General features: G+C 44.4%; 1 protein-coding gene across 3 annotated transcripts in view; it reads left to right on the forward strand.

The window, feature by feature from the left end:
- Dapk2 (death associated protein kinase 2) overlaps window positions 1–19,812 on the forward strand; it is a 70,802-nt gene extending 50,990 nt beyond the window's left edge. The window contains exons 6-10 of one of the 3 annotated variants that reach the window (XM_017803163.2): window positions 1,462–1,614; window positions 2,692–2,737; window positions 16,127–16,216; window positions 16,326–16,409; window positions 19,171–19,812. In XM_017803163.2, the coding sequence (XP_017658652.1) occupies window positions 1,462–1,614; window positions 2,692–2,737; window positions 16,127–16,216; window positions 16,326–16,409; window positions 19,171–19,251 (454 nt within the window). In that variant the 3' untranslated portion in view covers window positions 19,252–19,812. Of the gene's footprint in view, window positions 1–1,461; window positions 1,615–2,691; window positions 2,738–4,276; window positions 8,024–16,126; window positions 16,217–16,325; window positions 16,410–19,170 lie in introns of those variants that run through there. The other 2 variants (XM_017803164.2, XM_029556092.1) reach the window with 2 other exon arrangements.
- Window positions 19,813–20,649: the final 837 nt, after the last annotated feature.

Raw genomic sequence — 20,649 nt, forward strand, 5'->3', positions numbered from 1 at the left:
TGGGGGATAGGGAATGAAGTCAGTTCTCTAGGTGAGAGAGAAGAGTCAGCTGAGGACGCAGCATAAAGAAAAGGTATGGCGGAAATATATTGAGCATATAACAGAGACCAACTTCTAATCCTATGGAAACTAGAGACTAGGAACTCATGGAGGATTATTTGTGTTTTATCAGTGACCATAATAATGACCACTAAATTCTAGAGTCATTAATATGAGCCAGGATTTTCACAAGTCATTTCATCTACTTATTTTTCTTGGGTGTTAGGAATTGAACCCAGAGACTTTGTGCATAGTAGGCAAGTAGGCAAGTGCTCTGTCACTGAGCTACATTCCCATCCCTTGATTTTTTTGAGGCAGTCTCCCTATGTAGCTCAGGCTGATCCTGAACTCGCTTCTTCCTGCCTCTGCTTTCCAACTGTTAGGATAATAGGCATGCAACCACCACACCTAACTGCCAAAGTGTTTTACATACATATATTCTTTACATCAATCAAGTGAGGTAGGGCTGTTATTTTCTTCACTTTAAGTGAGAAAGTATACCACAGAGAGGTTGAAGAACTTGCCTAGGTTTACAGAGCTAATGAGTGGCAGAAGTGAGATTCAAACTCTAAAAATCAAAGTTTTCTGGAATACCTTGCTGCCCCCTTCATGCTAGGAAACTAGCAACAGGGAAGGGAATGACTGACAAGAGATAATTGGTAAATAGAAACAATAAGCATTTTGGCAAAGTGAATGTAGCAAGGGAATAGAAAGAAAGGCCAAGGTGACTGCTGTGTTTCTAATATGGATACATTGGTAAAATTATGACAGTAATCAAGGCAGGGAGTGCATAGAGTGGGGTTCAGGCACAGTGACACCTGGGACAATGGCATATCTTGGTACCCAGTGAGCAACTGGGATTCAAGAGATGATGCTTCAAGGGGTCGTTGGATGACACGGCCTCATCAAACCCTGTGGGGATGAAGTCTTTCATACCTCCGATGGTTCAAGCTTTGTTTAAGTTGCTGCCTTAGCTCAGAAGATCTTTCTAGCACTTCTGTGACTACTGACAACCTCCTCGTTCTTCATATAACCAATGCAAACATCAACTGCCCCATGAAGCTGCCCTGTTCTTCCTTCCCTGTGCTCCCCAAGTCCTGTGTCTGGCCCTCAATTGCGTTTTATTTTATTTTGCTTAGAGATTGTGAAGAGCCAAGTCTCTGTCTTTCCTTTCCTTTCTGCTTTGAGTCCTTTGAAGACACAATCTCTTCCTCTGTCACATTACTTAGTAGGAGGTTCAGAAAGTGTTTTGAACTGGACCACATTGAAAAGCCTGCCTGCTTGATGGCCCACAGAGGGCAAGCTGGGTTACCAGGTGCCCCCTGGTGCATATGCCATAGTGCAGGCCAGAGTTCAAGTCCATTACTTCCATTTCTTTCTCCTTTCCCTTCAGTCATGTGGTTCTTTCTGTGTTGTGCTCAGCCTTAGTGGAGCATCCCCTTTCCTGGGAGACACAAAGCAGGAAACATTGGCAAATATCACAGCAGTGAGTTACAACTTTGATGAAGAATTCTTCAGCCAGACGAGTGAGCTAGCCAAAGACTTCATTCGGAAGCTTCTTGTTAAAGAGACTCGGTAAGAGGACAGAGGAAGGCACTGGTTTCTCAGGTACTAAGTCTCTCCTGTTGTCTCAGACCTCAGAGACATATCAGTCTATCCTCATTTTGCCATCTGTGCCATTGTGGTCCAATCTGAGCAGGTGCTGAGAAGTGTCACTGGCCATGACTTGGCATTCATCATTTGTCTGCTCAAGTCTTTGCACCTGCTCCTGCTGTAAATAACTCAGTGTGTATGAGCATACATATGCACATGTTTGTATGTGTATGTGTTTGGAAATCGGAGATCATTGTTTTGTATAATCTGCTTCATAGGCACCTGGGATGCAGACTCAAAAGGTAAAGTATTAGAGTTTTCAAGCCAGTGTAAGTTGGAAGTGGAGGGAAGCAGGCCCAGAGAGATCAGTTCAGCGGGAGAGAGGAGATATGCTAATCCTACTCCTGACTGAGGGCCCAGATTGAGCTTCGTGGCTGTGTGGTCAAAGGGACTGGACAAGGAATTGATGGTCAAAGGGACTGGGCAAAGAATTGTATCATAAGTTATGACTTCTCTGTGTGAGTACCCAGAGAAGGGCCTGCTTAGGTAGGGGAAAGGGCCACAGACTCTAGAAGGCTATGTCCTGTGAGTCCCACAGACTTCAGAGAGAGCTAGAGTTGGGTCCACTGACATGCAGGGCCTCTGACTTCACTATGTAAAGGCAGTGCTGAGGGTGAGGTACCTACCCATGTATAGAACAATAAAGACAGAGGGGAGACCTAGGAGACAAACAGTAAAACAAAGATCAGAGATTTGGCACTGGAGAGCTAGCTGGGTTTTGGAGGTTTGGGGAACTCAATAGAGGGTAGCAATTAGGCCTTTCAACTTTAGAACTGAAGGTGAGGGCTTGGGTAGTAAGGTCTCTGTCGAGGTTTTTGTCTGGACCACTTGCCCTAGAGTATAGAAAATACAGTCAGTTCCCAGCCATCTCTACATCTTCCTCTATACTACTTTGATGATATAATCAAAGAATGCCAAAAAAAAAAAAAAAAAGTGAGACACAGACTACTGTTCCCAACATCTTTGCTCAAGGATCATGTTATCTAATCCTTGTTGCAGGAAACGGCTCACCATCCAAGAGGCTCTCAGACATCCCTGGATCATGGTAAGGGCATGGGAATGAATTCTAGTGTGCAGGAGGTCCCTATTCTGTCACAAGGGCTGGCTGTGGCAGTCAGATACATAGGGCTGTTGAGGATCCTTTGCTTGACCTTTAGGCATTGCTGATATCTGGCCCTAAATGGCCTGAACATATTCAAATAGGGTTATGTGGCTCAGTATTTAGAACACTTGCCTAGCATGCATGAGGCTGTGAGTTCCATCCCCAGAACTACAAAAACAAAAATAAATAAAATAGGGTTATGCTACCTTAACTTTGTATTTCATGAATTCAGAGAGCTGATGAAATCCTCATAGACCTCAACTGAGACTCTTTCTTTGGAGTCCTCTTAAAAAATATTCTTTGTTGAAGGACAGGTCACTCTTACTTTTCACAGCAGAAATGAGGTTATAGATATATCTTGGACCATTAAAAACCTTGACTTTGTAACCAGGGCTCTCCTTTCTGACTTCTGGGGCTCTGTCTAAAGGATAAAATGCAAGTCATTTATGACGCTTCAGTGGGTACCATGCATCCTCAGGAACAGAGTCCTAAAACAGAGGCCTGGTGGAAAAGAGAGGCCGTCACTGTTTGCTCTTGAAGGATCAGGGCAAGAAAAGTGAATCTCTGCCTAATTCTCCTTGTAGTGTCCAACCACTGTTTTTTCAGAGTCTTGTAGTCCAGTATAGAGAATGCACATTAGGAAGGGAAGAGAAGAGACTTAGAGCAAGTTTCTGGCCCTAGTTCTGGGGGCTAACTAGCTGAACACTCCCCAGACTACCCATTCACCTATGTTGTTTGATGAGGAGGCCTGTAAGGATTCTCTAAGTGCAGATAAGAAGGGTGAGGAGCCAGGTGTGGTGGTACATACCTTTAGTCCCAGCACTCAGAAGACAAAGGCAGGCTGATCTCTGTGAGATTGAGGCTAGCCTGGTCTACATAAGAAATTCCAGAATAACTAGGGCTACAGACATACCCTGTCTCAAAAAAAGTAGGGGGTAGAGGTCTATGGATAGTAAAGAAATTCATTTATTGCCTGAAGGTTGGGAAAAACTGATGAATTCCAGATACAGATACTCGCAGAATCCAAAGCTAGAAAGCCTCTTGGGCTTCTTCCTGCTGAGTATGCTGATCATTGCCAAGACTACGGGAGACCTGAATGACAGATGCCCCTACTCTCTCTCTCTGCCAGCCATGGCCTGCATGCTCCAGCCTTTGAGTAGATATTTGCAGAGCCCTGACTATAGCATGCTTGTCTGTGTGAGCCTACCCCCACCCCTTAAATGCTATATTTGTGGAGATCCTCTCTAATGGCCATGGACCCGCTCTACCCTGAAATCAGCATGCAGACAACACCCCAACACCCCTTGATGTTTCTTTTGACCCATGGGGGTATTTTCCCAGTCTGGCTCTCCCCACCATGTCTTGGCATGCAGTGAATGCCAAAGAGGCTATGTGTGTGCCTTTTTTGCCTGGAGCTTGGACTGCCCCATGGAGCACATAGCATGTTAATATTCTGATTTCTTCTGTCTGAACACCTGTCAGTCAAAAGGAGAAATCAGAAGCCCTGAACAGCTGAAGACACAGCCTTCCCAGCTGAAGACCAAACGCCTGAGAGAGTATACCCTCAAATGCCACTCAAGCATGCCCCCCAACAACACCTATATCAACTTTGAGCGTTTTGCCCAAGTGATAGAGAATGTGGCTCAGGTGGACCAGGGATGCCATGCCTTAGCAAGAGCCCGTGATACCCTTGAGGATGATGTGGAAGCCCTGGTCTCAATCTACAATGAGAAGGAGGCCTGGTACAGAGAGGAAAATGAGAATGTTCAGTCTGACCTGTCCCAGCGCAAGTATGAGTTCCACAAAGTGGAGTCCATGAAGAAGTTCTTGCGAGAAGATATCCAGGCCACAGGGGCCAGCCTTGGAATCATGGCCAGGAAGTTAGACCATCTGCAGGTGCAATTTGAGGCTCTGAAGCAGGAGCTCTCAACAGACTTAAAGTGGATGCAGGAACTAGTGGGCAGCTTCCACCTGGAGAGTTGGAACACAGATGGCCTGGACCCAGGCTCCATGTTTCACCAGAACACCAATGAATCCCTATCGGAGCTGCTAACAGATCATGCACAGAGGAAATCCTGGCCAGCTTGAAGCTCAGAGCACCAGAATCTAGTCAGTAGAATATCCACTACTGTAGTAGTGTGCTGTCTTCTACTCTGTCATGGCATCCAACTAGAATTATCTCACAGGGTGTGTGTAGTGCAGCCTTCTACTCCTTCCTGAGACTCCCCAGTCACTGAGGTGAACTTTGCATCTCCCTCACCAGTCTGGGTTTCTGAGGGGATACTGACAATGCAGCTGAGCTGTTGGCACAATTAGAGAATATAGACCCGCTCACCATGCCCTTCTCCCACTGGTCCCTAGATGTTTGATAACTGATTAATGATGATGGATTGGCTCACTTCTCACTTTCCACCTACATGTGTCTTATGAGAGCAGATCTTGGGTAATAGTTGAGTTAACTAAGGATAACTAGATCAACATGGGGCTTTCCTGTTACAGAACTGGAGCTTTTAAAGGTACAGAGAAAATACTAACTTTCATTTGAATTGTCTTCTTGCTTATCAAGTCTTTCAGTCTGTGACCTCACTGATCCCTAAAAAGCTCTGTGAGATGAAGAACTGGAGATGTAGTTCAGTTTTTAGTGTGCTTGCCTAGTATGCATGGAGTCCTGGATTTGATCCCCAGCACAGCATAAATTGGGCTTGGTTTATATACCTACACTCCTGAGAGGAAGAGGCAGGAAGATCAAGAGTTCAAGATTATCCCTGGCTAGATCAGAGTTCCAGGCCAGCCTAGGATATATGAGACCCTGTCTCAAAAAAGAAGGTAGATGACAATATTATTATTATTAATTTCCCTGTAACTGATGAAGAAATTGACTCAGAGAGAATATGACTTAGGATCATTAATAACCAGTTGGTACAGATGAAAGGGAAACCAGAGTGCCCATTGTTGAGGTGAGGTATAAGGAAGGAAGTTTAGTGAAGCTCAGCTATAAATATCCACTTTAATATTTAAATTCAGATCCCAGAGGCCAAATAAGTAACTTCATGTATTTTACCAAGTATAGGTAAAACATGCCCACCTACAGATGGTTGTTCCAGGAGCTGTGCTCAGAAGGTGTAACTACTTTTTCTAATAAGCCTCCTCCCTGTCTGAAGATTACCCTGCAGAGCAAGAACAGAGCATCTCCATTCTCATCAACCCTTTCCCCTCTAGCTTTTGACTAGAGGTTCCAACTTTATGTTGAGAATGAAGACCAAAAGACACTTGTCAAGGAGATATCTATTCGTATGGGCTAGACCAGTTGGCCCTGAAGATCTGAGAAATTTCATGAGAGTTTTGAGAAGCACAAGACTCATTGGTCTCTTCAGGCCCTAATCATCCTTTCTGAGGACTATGTGATCTCATCGCTCTTCCCTAGGAGGAAGGTCAACCAATATCGTCTATACATAGCATATGGAATATATCCCAGCTAGAAGCTTGGGATGATATAGTGCCTCCATGATGATATGATAAAATGCCTCCATGACCTCATAAAATATCCATCCATATTTGCATTAAATGTTATTCCCAGGTTAGAGATGAGGAAACAGACAAGGAATGAGAAATGCCCTGCATTACATCATTAGTGATAAAAGTGGGAGCCTCTAATGAGAACTCTATAGATCTTTCTATTTCCCATAACTACTTAGGCTCTAGGAATTTACTTTCTGCCTGTGGAGATAGGTGGTCCCCAAGTTCATCCATCCATTCACACATAGCAGGCACCTACCAATATTTAGATACTTGGCTTGAGTCTGGGGATACAAAATCGAATAAAAACAAGCCTATTTCCTGCTTCCTTGGAGTTCTCAGTCTCATGATAGATTCTAGCATCAAACAAGAATTATATGCATGTAAAACAATATCTGGTTCCTATGCAATGAAAGAAGCAGGCAGCACCACAAGACCTGCAGTGTGAGGTTTGATCTGCTCAGGGGAGGTGTCCCTGTACAGACCATACTGGGGTTCAGATCAGCTAAGCAAACCAGGGAGAGTGGTAGGGCCATCATCCCAGGCCTCTGTGATGAAAGGAGAGTGGAAAGTTAGCAGTGCAAGATTGAAAAAAAGCTAAAAAAAGGAGAGGATGGGAGACATGTCTTGGGAGAAACAAGACCACCAGGACTTTGGCCATGTTAGAGAGCTTTGCCTTTGTTCCCAGAGTCATGGGAAGCTACTAATAATGAGTCCTGGGCTAGTGCTGGGGAGGAAATGCCCAATGGACAGCATAGACTGGAAGTGGTTTAGGATAATACATGAGATTTTGATCTCATGAAGCCATTGTTCAGATTGCTGGTTTTTTTTATTATTATTAGCAAGCTGGATCATTTAAAATATCACATATAATAGCAATAGAAATTATTTCACTCAAATATAAAAAAAATCATGATTATAAGATGCATCATTATTTTTATGGACCGTTGAGAAAGAAAACAAATTCCAGCATGGGCAGTTAACTAGGCAATACCCTACTATACAAAGCTGTGATGGCCTCAAATGAGAGGGCAAATGAGAAACAGAGCCACCATGCAGAAGAGAGAGCAGGAAACACACCTGTCTCAACCTTGACCCTAGGTGGTGGTGAAAAACTGCAAATAGGTGACCTATCTTGCAGCTTTGTTCTTTGAGTTTGTGCTCCATCAGAGTAATACAGAAAAACTTCAAGCAGGGACTGCTGTGCCTCACAGTCAAAGGTTGAATGACCCTACATGGCTGGCCAAAACACTGAGTTCTTTTCCAGAGCACCTGCTACACTCTAGGCCCACAGTAGTTAAATGTCACCATTGATTGGAAGATGGTTCCTGACGTCTTAGGTCTAAAAATGCACATCCTGGAATCAAGGAAAGATGGCAGAGCTCTGTTCCTGTGCTGTACCAGAGAAAACTGAAGCAAATAACCTCTGTAATCTCCTCAAAGTTTTATATGCCCTGTCACAGGACATTGCATATTTGTTTGGTACAACACTGCAGATATTAACGTTCCTTTTGGTCATGTCATCAGGCCTTGATCTTCACATCCAAGTTTCCTAAGGAGAGGAAGGCCACAAATGGAGTGATACAGGATGAACTTTTCTATGAAGGAGAAGATTTTAAAAAAATTAAAATGGGGGGCTGGAGAGATGGCTCAGTGGTTAAGAACACTGGTTTTTCTTGCAGAAGACCCAGGTTTGAATCTCAGCACCCACATGGCAGCTAACAACTGTCCATAACTCCAGTCCCAGGGGATCCAACAGTCTCTTCTGACCTCTGTGGGCATTGCATGACATGGGTGCACTTATCTACATGCAGGTGGTACATGCATACAAATAAAATAAAAATAATAAATAAAATTTTAAAAAATACATTTTGAATATAAAAATTTAAATGGTGTGATGATTTAAATTAGAGAGATTGGGAGGGAGAGATGGCTATCCTGGATTTGTAGAATCAGCTACCCTGTTCATGCTGGGAGGATCCTCAGATCCTGAGATCCCATTTATAGGACAGGACTTATGGTCAGCCTCTGAGTTAGGCTCAGAACCATAAGAAGTTCTCTTCACAGCAGTGGAACTGTCCAGTCATTACTGACCATATCTCCTTTAGATGTTTCATAAACAGACCCTTAACTGTTCAAAAACTAGCCAAAGACTAAGTGAATTGGGAAATGTGCCCCGAGTTTTTCTGTGAACTCAGAGAAGACTATGAACATCCTATGTCACCTGCCAGTCTAACTCCCTTCTACTAAGGCATCGTATCACAACTTGATGCCAACAGGAGCCCAAGGAGGCCCATGAAATAAATGCAATCAGTGGACCTGTTTGCTCCCTATTAACTCTCTGCTGATATTTTAATACCCACATGGAGGGCAAGGCTAGCATGGCAGGATAGGGTATAGGAAATAAAGTGCTTCCTTGGGACCAAGAGGAAGGAAGCCAGGAGCAGTGCACTGCTCCAGAAAAGGCCCCTCTGCCATCTTGGAAGATTTTGAGTGTAGAGGGGCTAGTATTTGTGGGTGTTGGGTGCACCTATGTGTGCAGGTATATGTGCATGTATGTGTGCATGAGGAGGCCAAAGGTCAACCTCAGTTGTCATTCTTCAGTAGTCTACCTTGTTTTGTGTGTGTGTGTGTGTGACAGGGGCTCTCACTGGGACCTGGGGATCGCCAATTAGGCCAGGCTGGCTGAGGCTCGGGGATTTGTCTCTCTCACCCTCCCAAGCACTAGGAATACAAGAGCACACCACAACACCTGGCCTTGGGAGATCAAACTCAGGTCCTCATGCTTGTATAGCAAGAATTTTGCTAACTGAACCATCTCCCTAGCCCTCATGGAAAACTTTTAATTCACCATAATTTAAAATATTTTTTTTAATTTTATGTGGATGGGTGTATTGCCTACATGTATATAAGTGCACCCATATGATGCAGTGCCTGCAGAGGTCATAAGAGGATGTCAGGTTCCCCTGGAATGGAGTTATGGATGGTTGTTAGCCGCCATGTGGGTGCTGGGAATTGAACTCAGGTCCTCCGCAAGAGCAGCTAGTGCTCTTAACCACTGAGCCATCTCTTCAGCCCCAGGATAAGGTTTTGATTTGGTTTGGTTTTTGGTTTTTTGAGATGGGGTCCCCTTGTTTCTGCTGGCCTAGAATTCACTATAGACCAGACTGGCCCTGAACTTACAGAGATCTTCCTGCCTTTGTCTCCCACATGCTGGGATTCAAGGCTTGTGCCGCTACTTCCAGCTCTAATTCAGCAGAATTTAAATGAAAGCTTGGCATCATGCTCAATTCAAACACTATCCCAAGACTGTCAGGAGGGCAAGTAGAGTGTGACACCTCCCTGAAAAATAGTTCCTAAAAAAAAACTGGAAGGTGGGTCTTTGGGCAGGCAGCAGCTGCCTTACCCCAAGGCAAATGCTACAGCCATGTCTGTCCAGTTTGTGTTAGAAAGGTTGGTCATGGTTTGGTAGTGGATAATTTCACAGATGGTGAAGGCTAACAATGAAAGGATAGAACAGAATAAAATAGCTGGGCATGGTCACACTTGCTTTTAATCCCAGCACTTGGGAGGTAGAGGTAGGTGGACCTCTATGAGTTCAAGGCCAGCCTGGTCCCCATAGCGAGTTCCAGGCCAGCTGGAGCTACAGGGAGGTCCTGTCTCAAAATAAAAATAAATAAATAAATAAAATAAAATAAATCACGACAGGAAAAGCCAGAGACTCCTCCTCAGCCTCCCCTCCTACAGGTAATGGTAGCATCTCACACCACCAGTTGGAGGTGACTGTGTGCCCACCACCCCTCTCTTCTGTAACTGTCTATAGAACTGAATTCCTTTTCTCCTTTGTGAAATTCTTGGCCTTTGGATAAGATCCTTTTCCCTGGAAAGAACTAGAAGTAGGCATATTAGAGTTGCAGAGGGAGGTCAGTTCAGCTAAGCAAACACTGATTGTGCTCTGGTTCTTGGGGGAGGTGACAGATAAGTACATGACCACCCCTGAATAAGAGACTCAGTATCAGGCAAATGGGACCCAATCAACTGAGAGGTGAGAAAGCTTTTGGTAAGTGATAAATTTGATGTATAAGACACAGCTGAGATGAATTCTGAGTCAGATAGTACAGGAAAGTCATCAGAGAGCTAAGGAGGTCTCTGGCACCCACCCTTTCATGGAGACACTGGCTACTTACTGTATTAGGAAGAAGGTACTAAAGATAATTTGGAGGGATCGTGATGAACCCAGATTGGGTTAGAAACTTGGGATTAAGTGAAGGATAAGAGAGGGTGATTACAGAGATTAAAAAGAGGGTCTTTTTGTTTTTGTTTCTGTTTTTAATTTTTGTAGTTTGTTTATGGAAAATGCTAGAAACTAACATAAAAGTACAGAAAATAATGTGGTGAATTCTTTGTGTCATTACCCTGCATCCACAAGAGTCAAGTCCTGACTAGGCCTCTTTCACTCATTTCTTATTCTAACTTGTTTTGAAGTACTTTAAAGCAAACTTCAGATGTAGTCAACTCATAAATTCCATTTTTGAGGAGTTGGGGCTCTTTATAAGAAAGGGTCACCATGCTGCCCTGGAACTTACTATGTAGACCAGGCTGGCCTTGATCTCACAGAGATCAGCCTACCTCTGCCTTCCAAGTACTGGGACTAAAGGTGTGTTCCACCATACCCAGCTAATAAATTCCATTTTTGAGATGTCTTGCTATGTAGTCCAGTCTTAGCTTCAAAATTCTCCTGCCGCCTGAGTACTAATATGATGATAGGTGTGTACCACCATGCCTGGCAGGACTTTGTGTGTGTGTGTGTGTTCCTGTGTGTATACACACAATGTGCACATGTATGACTATGTATGTCAGAAGACAACCTCAGATGTCCTTTCTCAGGTGCCTTCCACTTTTTGTTTGAGACGGTATCTCATTCACCTGGAACTTCACCAAGTAGGCCAGGCTAGCTGGCCTTCAAACATCCAAGGATCCACCTGCCTCTACCACCCATCTCACCATTACTGGGATTGCAAGTGCATGTCCCGGTGCCCAGCTTTTTATGTGGGGTCGGGGATTGACCTCAGGGATTCATGCTTGTGAGGTAAATGCTTTAGTTACTCAGCTATCTCCCCAGCCACCAGAACTTTCTTTTTAATATAAGTACTATGCCATCATCTTATCTGACAAACTTAGTTGTGATTCTTCTGTCCTCTCTGTAGACCTGTTCCATAGTCACATATCAAGGGTGTCCGTGACATACAGTTGATTTTTGCACATCAGGATCCAAGCATAGTTCACACATGGCATTGGTTGACATCTTTGAATTCTCTTAAGGGTACAGGAGGAAGAACTTTGGAAGGTTTTTCTTAGGGACAAAAATTGCTCAGAAAATTGAAAATCCTGGTGAAAACAGTTTTAAAAATCTCTTCATGTTTGTTTTAGAGCCTAAAAGAAAAATGAAGGTAGGCTAGGCCCAGAGAGGGACAGTTCCACTTCCTCCCCTTGGTTGGTAACTGCAGGGCTCAAGCCTTCAGGCACTCAACCTATCTGCAACTCTCCCGACCCAAGCAGAGACACCCACAAATTTCACCTATACCTTCATGGAAAAACAAGTGGTAAGGCCAGCAGGGCCTGGGTCCCTGTCATCAAAGGAGCCAGCAAAGGAGTGTAAGAGGTGCCACCTGGAGAGAGACTCAATTGAGAGTGAGGAAGACTGCCAGGCCCGGAGTGACAGTCCCTGGCAGGAAAGAGAAGTGGGTGCTCCTGGCTCTTTGTGGAGTATGAGGCTGGAAAGATGGCACAGATGGAAGTTTGAAAAAGCTATAGATTGTAGAATCTATAGCTTCTACAGAAAGCCTAGTATTTAGAGAAAAATAATCAGGTGGAGGGTGCCTGCTCTGGAATACCAGAATTCCTTTCTCAGCTCTTGGCTGTGGCTGCTTCTTCCTCTCCTTGTTCTGTGAATGTATGTCAGTGTCAACCCTAGCACACTAGCCCAGGCTATTTCAAAGACATCTGCATCCGTATAAACAAAATCTGACTCCATCCACAGGTTTCTCTCTTCTTGCCTCCCTTCTGGTATATTTTCCAAGACACCAAGCATTCCTAGGAGCCTGGTCAGAATTGCACAGGCTCCCTGGTATTACTATTGGGCCATAAGACTGAAAGATGGACACTCACTGTCCATTGTAGGGGGCACAGAAGAAGGCACATAGCCCTGATTCAGTCAAAACAGTGTCACATCCCTTCAGGGAACAGATTTCACTGTAGAATTTATCTGTCTTTCCAGGATAAGATGACAGCATCAACCTTTGGGGAGCCTCTTAGCAACCAGGAAGCCCATTGATTAGGAAAGGCCAGCCCAACCGCCTCCTCAGGTCTCATGTGGTTTTTTTGTAGCATATGGAGTAGGCCCTAGAAGTAATTGCATCACTTCCTGTTAGTGGTCCTAGGAATGAGTCCCAAAGGGACTCATTTTACATTTAGCTGGGTCACTCTGCTCTGTGGCTGGCACTGCTGAACCAGTAGCAAGTGAGGTTCTCTTTAATAGGATTCCCCTTGCCTTCATGTTGTCCTTCCAGCTATGGGAGCGGGGGGTTGGGGGGGGGGTCAGCCATATCCCTCCTTGGTGAGAGAGCCTATCAGTAAGTAGATAAGAAGTCCCTTCCCTCCCAGAGTCTACTAATCCCACTGGTTAAACTTTCCTTATGTGAGATAAATACACCCTGCCAGTGTTAGGCTCAAAGGTCATTCATTGCTGAGTCACACCTTCTCATGATACTGTAATGACTGATCAAAGCAGCCAGGGCTTCTCATTGGTAGAAGTGAACAAGAACCAGTCATGAGACAGGGCCTCATTATGCAGCCCTGACTAGCCTGTAATTCTTTATATAAATCAGATTGGTCTTGAACTCACAGAAATCCACCTACCTCTGCCTCCTAAGTACTAGAATTAAAGGTGTGTGCCACCATGCCCAGCCCTGGAATTCTTTATTACATTTGTTTGGTGTGTATGTACACATGCATGTGCACCCCATGGTTCATTTCTGGATATTAGAAGATAGCTTGCAGGAGTCAGTCTCTCTTTTCTACCATGTGGGACTTGGGAATCAAACTCAGGTCCTCAGCTTGGCACCAAGTGCCTTTACTTGCTGAGTCATCTCACCAGTCCTGGTCCTGAGATTTCATTCCAGGTTTTCCTGTCAGCAGCTCATGGAACCAATTCAACCATCCAACTAGTAAGCACCAGCATTATGGGTTCAGGAAGGAGTGGGGGTTGGCCTGGTAGTGTTGACATAGACATGAGGAATGTCCTTGTGTTAGATTGCTTCCCAGCCGTGGAAGGCCCCCACTGACAAGCTGACTGAGACAGGTGCCACACAGAGCAAAGGAACACATGGGGCTCTGGTGTTACTGGAGTTGGCAATGTTTCTTGGCAGATGTTTAAATTAGGCTTTGAAATATATAGGGTTGGGGTCAGGCAGCCCTGAAATGCAGTGTGACCATTCCAGTGCACAGGCTTTCTTCTGGTGCCTAATCCTGTGAGGTTAAACAAGAATGGAATTGTGTTCTGAATGTGGTTAGGCAGGACCGGCTCTGAGGAACCCATGAACTGCCTCCCTTGGTGGTCCCCTGTTCCAAAGAGAACTTGGTGAGAAGATTGTAGGATCAGAGAGGAAACATCTGCACAGATCTGAAAGACCATCCTGGACAGTTTTCTTGGGATCATAGGGTCATCTGAGAGCCAATGAAAACTATGACCTCTCCTGGGAACAATTGCATGCCTGGAGACACACACACACACACACACACTTGATTTTTACTCAGACCTGATTTATATACCATAAAATTGTACAGTTCAGTGTTTTGGGGGGTTTTGTTTGGTTTTTTTTTTTTTTTCAGTATGTTTACCCAATTATACAACCACTATCACTTTCTAATCCCGGGACATTTTTATTACTCCAGAAACGGAACATTCCTAGGGCTAGAGAGGTGACCCAGCAGTTAAGAGAGCTTGCTGCTCTTCCAGAGGACCCAAGATCAGTTCCCAGTGCCCACACTGAACAGCTCATAACTTGTCTGTAACTCTAGCTCCAGTGGATCTGACTCCCCTTTCTGGCCTCTGCTGCCAGAGGCACTGCACATGGCACACACACATACATACACATAAAAATCTTTTCATATTTTTTATTTTATGTGCATGAGTGTATTGCCTGCATGTGTGTAAGTACACCCATGCCATGCCATGCCTACAGAGGTCAGAAGAAGGTGTCAGATCCCTGGAACTGGAGTTAGGAACAGTTGTTAGCCACCATGTGGGTGCAGGGAACCAAACCTGGTCCTCTGCAAGAGCAGCCAGTGCTCTTAACTGCTAAGTCATCTCTCCAGCCTCAAAATAAAAATAAATCTTACAAGAAGAAAACATATTCTTTCGTAGTCATTCCACATTCTATCCTGGCCCCAGCCCTCAACAACTTCATCTATTTCTTGACTCCGTAGAATTGACTCATCTGACATTTCATTCAAATGGAATCACACAGTAGGTGGCATTTTGTGTTTGGCTTCTTCCACTTGACATTTTCAAGGTTCATGTCAGCATCTATCAGTATTTCACTTGTTTTCATAACTAATATTCCTAAATAGTCTCCCTTGGTATGGATATAGCATACTCTCCTCATCCATTCACCAGTTGATGTGCATTTGAGTTGTTTCCACTTATTTGGATCCTAAGAATGATGCTGCTCTGAATATGAGGGTGATCAGGTTGTGACATCTGTCACTCCTTTGATCACTGGGTCTGATCTGGTTGGCTAGGCATGTGTCCCTTTCCTCCCTCACTGCTTTATGTGTGTGCCTTCGGAAGTTGGGTGCTTAGTCAAACAAGACAACCTTCCCTTATAGGGGAGGACTATTCTCCAGTCTCCAGTAGCTATACTCCTTTGCTGGAAACATCAAGCAAACTCTCAAGATTAGTGCTAGGGCTAGAGAGATGACTCAGTGGGTAAAAGTACTTTCCGCGATGGCCAACTCTCTGTGTTCAGTCCCTGGGACCCACATGGTAAAAGGAGAGAAACTGACTCCTGAAAGTTGTCCTCTGACATATGGAAATACATGTGTGCCATATGGTATATGTACACACACACACACACACACACACACTAATAAACAAATTTTATAATAAAGAATGGTCCTGCTCTGACCATTCATGTACATATCTACACACTAAAATTTGCAAGTCATTTTAGGATGTCCGCAGAATCCCTGAAAACTCTTTTATTAGGAAGTATGACCAATAGGAAAACTGAAGCTCAGAGAAGCTGTGGTAGGCTTTTTGAAGTCAAGACAAGCTATGTTTTGACTGACAAGCAGTAAAAGATGATTGTGTATCTGTCCATCAAGGCCTCTATTTCCCTTCTAAATGATTATCAATGCCCCACCTGCCAACAGACATACAATTTTGCCAAACCCAGAGTCAGTCCAGTGTACACTGCCGTAAAATTACTCTCTCCCAAAAGTGATGCTGGTGGAAGCCCCTGCCTCCAGCTTTTCTCCCTTAGAGAAAGCAATCACACCTGTGTGCATGTGTGTGTGTGTGCATGCCACATACAATACGCTGTGATAATAATAGCTCAGGGGCACCGAGGGCACCTCCTGGGCAGTGAGACATTTGTAATCACCCTTACTATGACACTCCCACTGCATGTACTGCCTGTGAGGGAGGTGCTAGGGACAGGTTGAGGACTGTATGTGGTCCAGGATTCTGTAAAGTAGTGGGTAGCTGCCACCTGAAGTCCAGTTAACACCACAACTCTCTGCTTTGTTTCTCAGCCAGTGGACAACCAGCAAGCCATGGTACGCAGGGAGTCTGTGGTCAACCTGGAGAACTTTAAGAAGCAGTATGTCCGCAGGCGTTGGAAGGTGCATCAGGGCTTGGGGTCAGAGGGCCAGAATCTGGTGGGGTTCTCTGCATTTCTCCAGGTCTCTGTGCACATTCTCACCTGGCAGTTCTGTTTTCTCTTCCCTTAAGCTCTCCTTCAGCATTGTGTCCTTCTGCAACCACCTTACCCGTTCCCTGATGAAGAAGGTACAGCTGGGGACAAGCGAGGACCTGGTGAGTAAATGAAAAACCTTTGATTAGTTACAACTCCCAGGTGCTTGGAGCTCAGGAGTGGAGCAAGCCCCCTTGCCCTCAGAGGGAGATGAATGTTAACTGTTTCCAGTCTGTTCTGCAGGCTCTGTCTTCATCTGCCCTGGAGGCTGAAGTGCAATCAGTAGAGGGATATGTTTGGGGACCACTAGGTGGTGCTAGGATGGGCACTGCAGTGGAGCTGCATGAGCCTCTGGGATGTCTGGAATCCTTTCCTATAGGCTTTCATAGGAATTGTTACTGCCACTCCATCCTGTCCCTTCAGTCCCCCCCTGAGGACTGGTCACTCCCTAAGAACTGTGTGGTCTTTGGGGAATGGGTCTCATAGAGCATCTGAAATTTATCCTGGTTAGGCATGGTGGTACACATCTGTAATGTCAGTACTTTGGTGTTGGAGGCAGGAGCATCAGGGATTCAAGGTCATTCTTGGCTACATAGAGAATTCTAGGCCAGCCTCGGCTACATGAGACCCCATCTCATACCACCCTACCTCAAAAAAATTATTTCTGATAGTCCAAAAATATTCTGTAGAATGAGTGCTTTATGCAGTCTGAAATTTTCCATTGCTATGTATTTAGATTTATTTCTGTATATTTAGATGATACCTTATACTTGTGTTTTTTTCACTTAGTTATTCACTTGTTTTTATGGTACTGAGGATTTAACCCAGGGCCTCGCACATGCTAGGCAAACATTGTATCACTGAGCTAACTCACTGGCCCTTTTATGTGTGTTGAAAACAAGAGGTTTATAATGGAATAACTTTTCCTTAACGCCCTTCACATTAAGTGCTCAATATGTGTTAGCAATCATTGTTGGTGCTTAAAGGCCTCCTGTAGACTTTGAAATAGGAAGCCGGTGGTAACATTTTAGTTGGTAGAGGTTCTCTAGGATAACCTTTCTCCTCTGCTCACTGTGTGGAGAGGGTCAAGAGTATCTAGAAGACACAGATAGGAGAACTCCTTGCTCAGGAAGAGCCTGGGATAACATATGACTGCCTGAGATAACTGGCAGTTGCCTAGTGCAACCTAAAGATACATACCAGTTGGACTACACCCCAGGTCTCAGCACATCCCTGCGTTCCCCATCCCTAGTACATGTCATGGAGTCCTCTTCAGCCTGAGCACTTGTTTATTCCTGCTCTGCTTAGGACTTCTGAGACCTGTGTAGCTTTGCCATGCTGAGTCTGTCTTCTGGCTGCTATCTTCAGTTCCTGTGAAGGGGACTGAAGCACTCTCCCTCTGAGAATTCCTCTTCATCACAGGCAGATTTTACCCAGCTTACTCTTTTATTGTTTGGCTCTGAGCCATACTAAAAAGGTGCTGTTCAGTAGAGCTTGAGTTATTTTTACTGTTGTAGTCAGACTTGGTGCAGGATGTATTTAGCTAAAGTTGATCTTGACCTTGGATTTCCTGCTGGCTCAGGCCTGCCTGGGAAGGTATATGAGGGTAGCAGGCACGCCATTTATGCTAAGCCCCTGGCCCTTTTGCCTTAATATGAGGTAGTTGCGGGGAGGGATGAAAATAAATGTAAATTTCTTTCCTAACTTTGCCCTTGTGCAAAAGAGAGTCTTTTTACTCAGGCACTCAGCACTATCTGTTCAAAGGCTAACCATACAAGAAGAAAATATGGTATTATATAGCTCCAAAATATGGTATTATATGGTCTTTTCCAAGAGGACCTTCCTTAAAAATTAAATAAAATGTAAAAGGACCTTTTGTTTAAGAAGCTTGGAAATGAAACATCTAACAATGGGGTTTATTTGACTCATTTAAATCTGAATTAGTTCTTTTATTACTTTAATAATTGAAGCTGAAGGGATGGCCTCGGCAGTTAAGAGCACTTGCTGCTTTTACAGAGGTTTGATTCCAAGCACCCACATACAGGAGCTCACAACTGCCTGTAATTCCAGCTTCAGAGGATCTTATGCCCTCTTCTGGCCTCCCTAGATACTTGTATGCATGTAGTACACATACATACACTCAGGTACATACACATATACATGAAATAAAATACAAAAATCTTACCATTAAAACAAATTCAAGAATCCTTAAAAATAATAATTTAAATAATTAGGTTAGATCATTGGGGCCTGACTGGAAAGACATTGTAATCTTCAGGTGGTTTCTCTGGCCCTGGTTTAGTCATATAGGAACTGACAGGTTTAACTTTTTTTTCCCTCCTTCATGAAAGTGGGGCTCAGAAGTCATTTCTTTGGAAAGGCTTTATAGGGAAGCCCACAAAAAGTGTGGTGTGAGCAGTAAAGGCAGAGGGGCTGTAGTGGTAGCTGTGGAGTTTGTGGGAAAACCAAGCCCTTTCCTCTAAGCTAAGCTCAGGAGACTTTGCAGTCCACAAACCATCCAAGTGGCCTGGACTACTGGCAGGCACAAATGGCACTAAATATGATTATTATTATTATTATTATTATTATTATTATTATTATATTATTACAGGGCTTCTCCTGGTGCCTTTTTCTCATGGATGCCCACCTGTTTTCCCACCTCTTGAGAAAGAGGCCTCAAAGCAGTTGGTCTAGCCTCACTTCAGGTCCCCCTGCCTCCCCTTCCTGCCAGTGGTCTCTGAATAGAGCTAAGGGCTTCCCTTTGACTTCACTACTCTAGTTTATAGGCTGCTGGCCCAGGTCTGTGAACTCAGGCTACTCAGCACAGCCTCATTCCTGGCATGCCATGACACCCTGTCCTGGGCCTCTTTTTCTCCTCCCCAGAGGAACTGTGAGAGTGACGCTGAAGAGGACATTGCCAGAAGGAAAGCCCTTCACCCCCGGAGGAGGAGCAGTACCTCCTAACTGGCCACCAGGGAGGTCCAAGACCCAAGTCCCTTGGGTCTCTTCTGTGCAAGCTCTTGGATCCTGTTTGTCACCAGTACCCAGACATTCTGCCCTCCTGAGCACCTTGCAAGAGAAAGGAGCCTACAGGACTCAGGACTTGAAGGGGATCCAGGAGACCCTGGGAGCTGTGGCTTTCTCCTGATGGAGAGGCTTCCCAAAGCTCTTAATTCTCCATAAAACTGGCTTTTATCTGCCTGCAAACCTCAGAACCTGAAATTGGATGTGAACTGAGGAAAAGGATGTAAGGGAACATCATGTTCATTGCAGGGTGAAGGTCAGATCCAGGCACTGTCCTCACAAGGTAACAGAATTCAGAACTAGTGTGGGTACCAATCATATCAGGAAGACAGGACTTCATCAGGACAAGTAAGTGAAGAGTATGAGGGACCAATCCTGTGACCTCCCAAAAGCTACAAGGAGCCAAGATGTCGAACATCAAGACCTTCTAAGATAGCTGTTGCCAGTCCACTGTGCTATAATTTTTTCTCATTTTTATTATTAAACTTCTTGTTTACCCAATGCTTAACTTTCTTTAGGGCTATCCCCTCAATCATATCAGGAAGACAGGACTTCATCAGGACAAGTAAGTGAAGAGTATGAGGGACCAATCCTGTGACCTCCCAAAAGCTACAAGGAGCCAAGATGTCGAACATCAAGACCTTCTAAGATAGCTGTTGCCAGTCCACTGTGCTATAATTTTTTCTCATTTTTATTATTAAACTTCTTGTTTACCCAATGCTTAACTTTCTTTAGGGCTATCCCCTGTTAGGGTCCGTGACTCGATGGGTCCCCTCCAGATAACAAATACACGGGATTGGAGATGTAAAAATCAAGCAGAGTCTTTACTTTCCAGCCGGCTGGGGTCGACCGGTTTCCCAAGACATGCAAGTCTGGTCAGAACGATCGACCCCCATTCAGTTTCAGATACAGATTATATAGGCCCACATAGTCATTACACAAAAAGCATTCCTCAGCAGACACTTTGATCAAACATCTTCTAAAAGCTATAGTTTCGGTTAAACATCTTTTCCAGGAAGGCTAGATCTGGTGTAAGCCTGGTGCAACTTCCTTCTCTTTGTTCCTTATCGGTTATCTGGTATGTGCAAACAGGCCTACAGGACACATTGTAAATCAACTGAGTCTGGGGTCCAGGGTCCAGGGTCCAGGAAGGAGGTTTACAGCACTTCAATTCTTAGCATTTCAACTAGGTTAATCATCCATGTGTGGTAGATACAAATCAGGCAGAACAGGCAAGCTTAGCAAGTAAATCTAAATCAACATTTTAAACAGAGTTTTCTATCAAAATGCAGAGTTCTTACAGCATTCATCAAGGTATTTCATTTTTTTTTCCCAACA

This window comes from Nannospalax galili, unplaced genomic scaffold, assembly GCF_000622305.1.
Source record: "Nannospalax galili isolate Female #2095 unplaced genomic scaffold, S.galili_v1.0 scaffold407, whole genome shotgun sequence".
NCBI lineage: Eukaryota > Metazoa > Chordata > Mammalia > Rodentia > Spalacidae > Nannospalax > Nannospalax galili.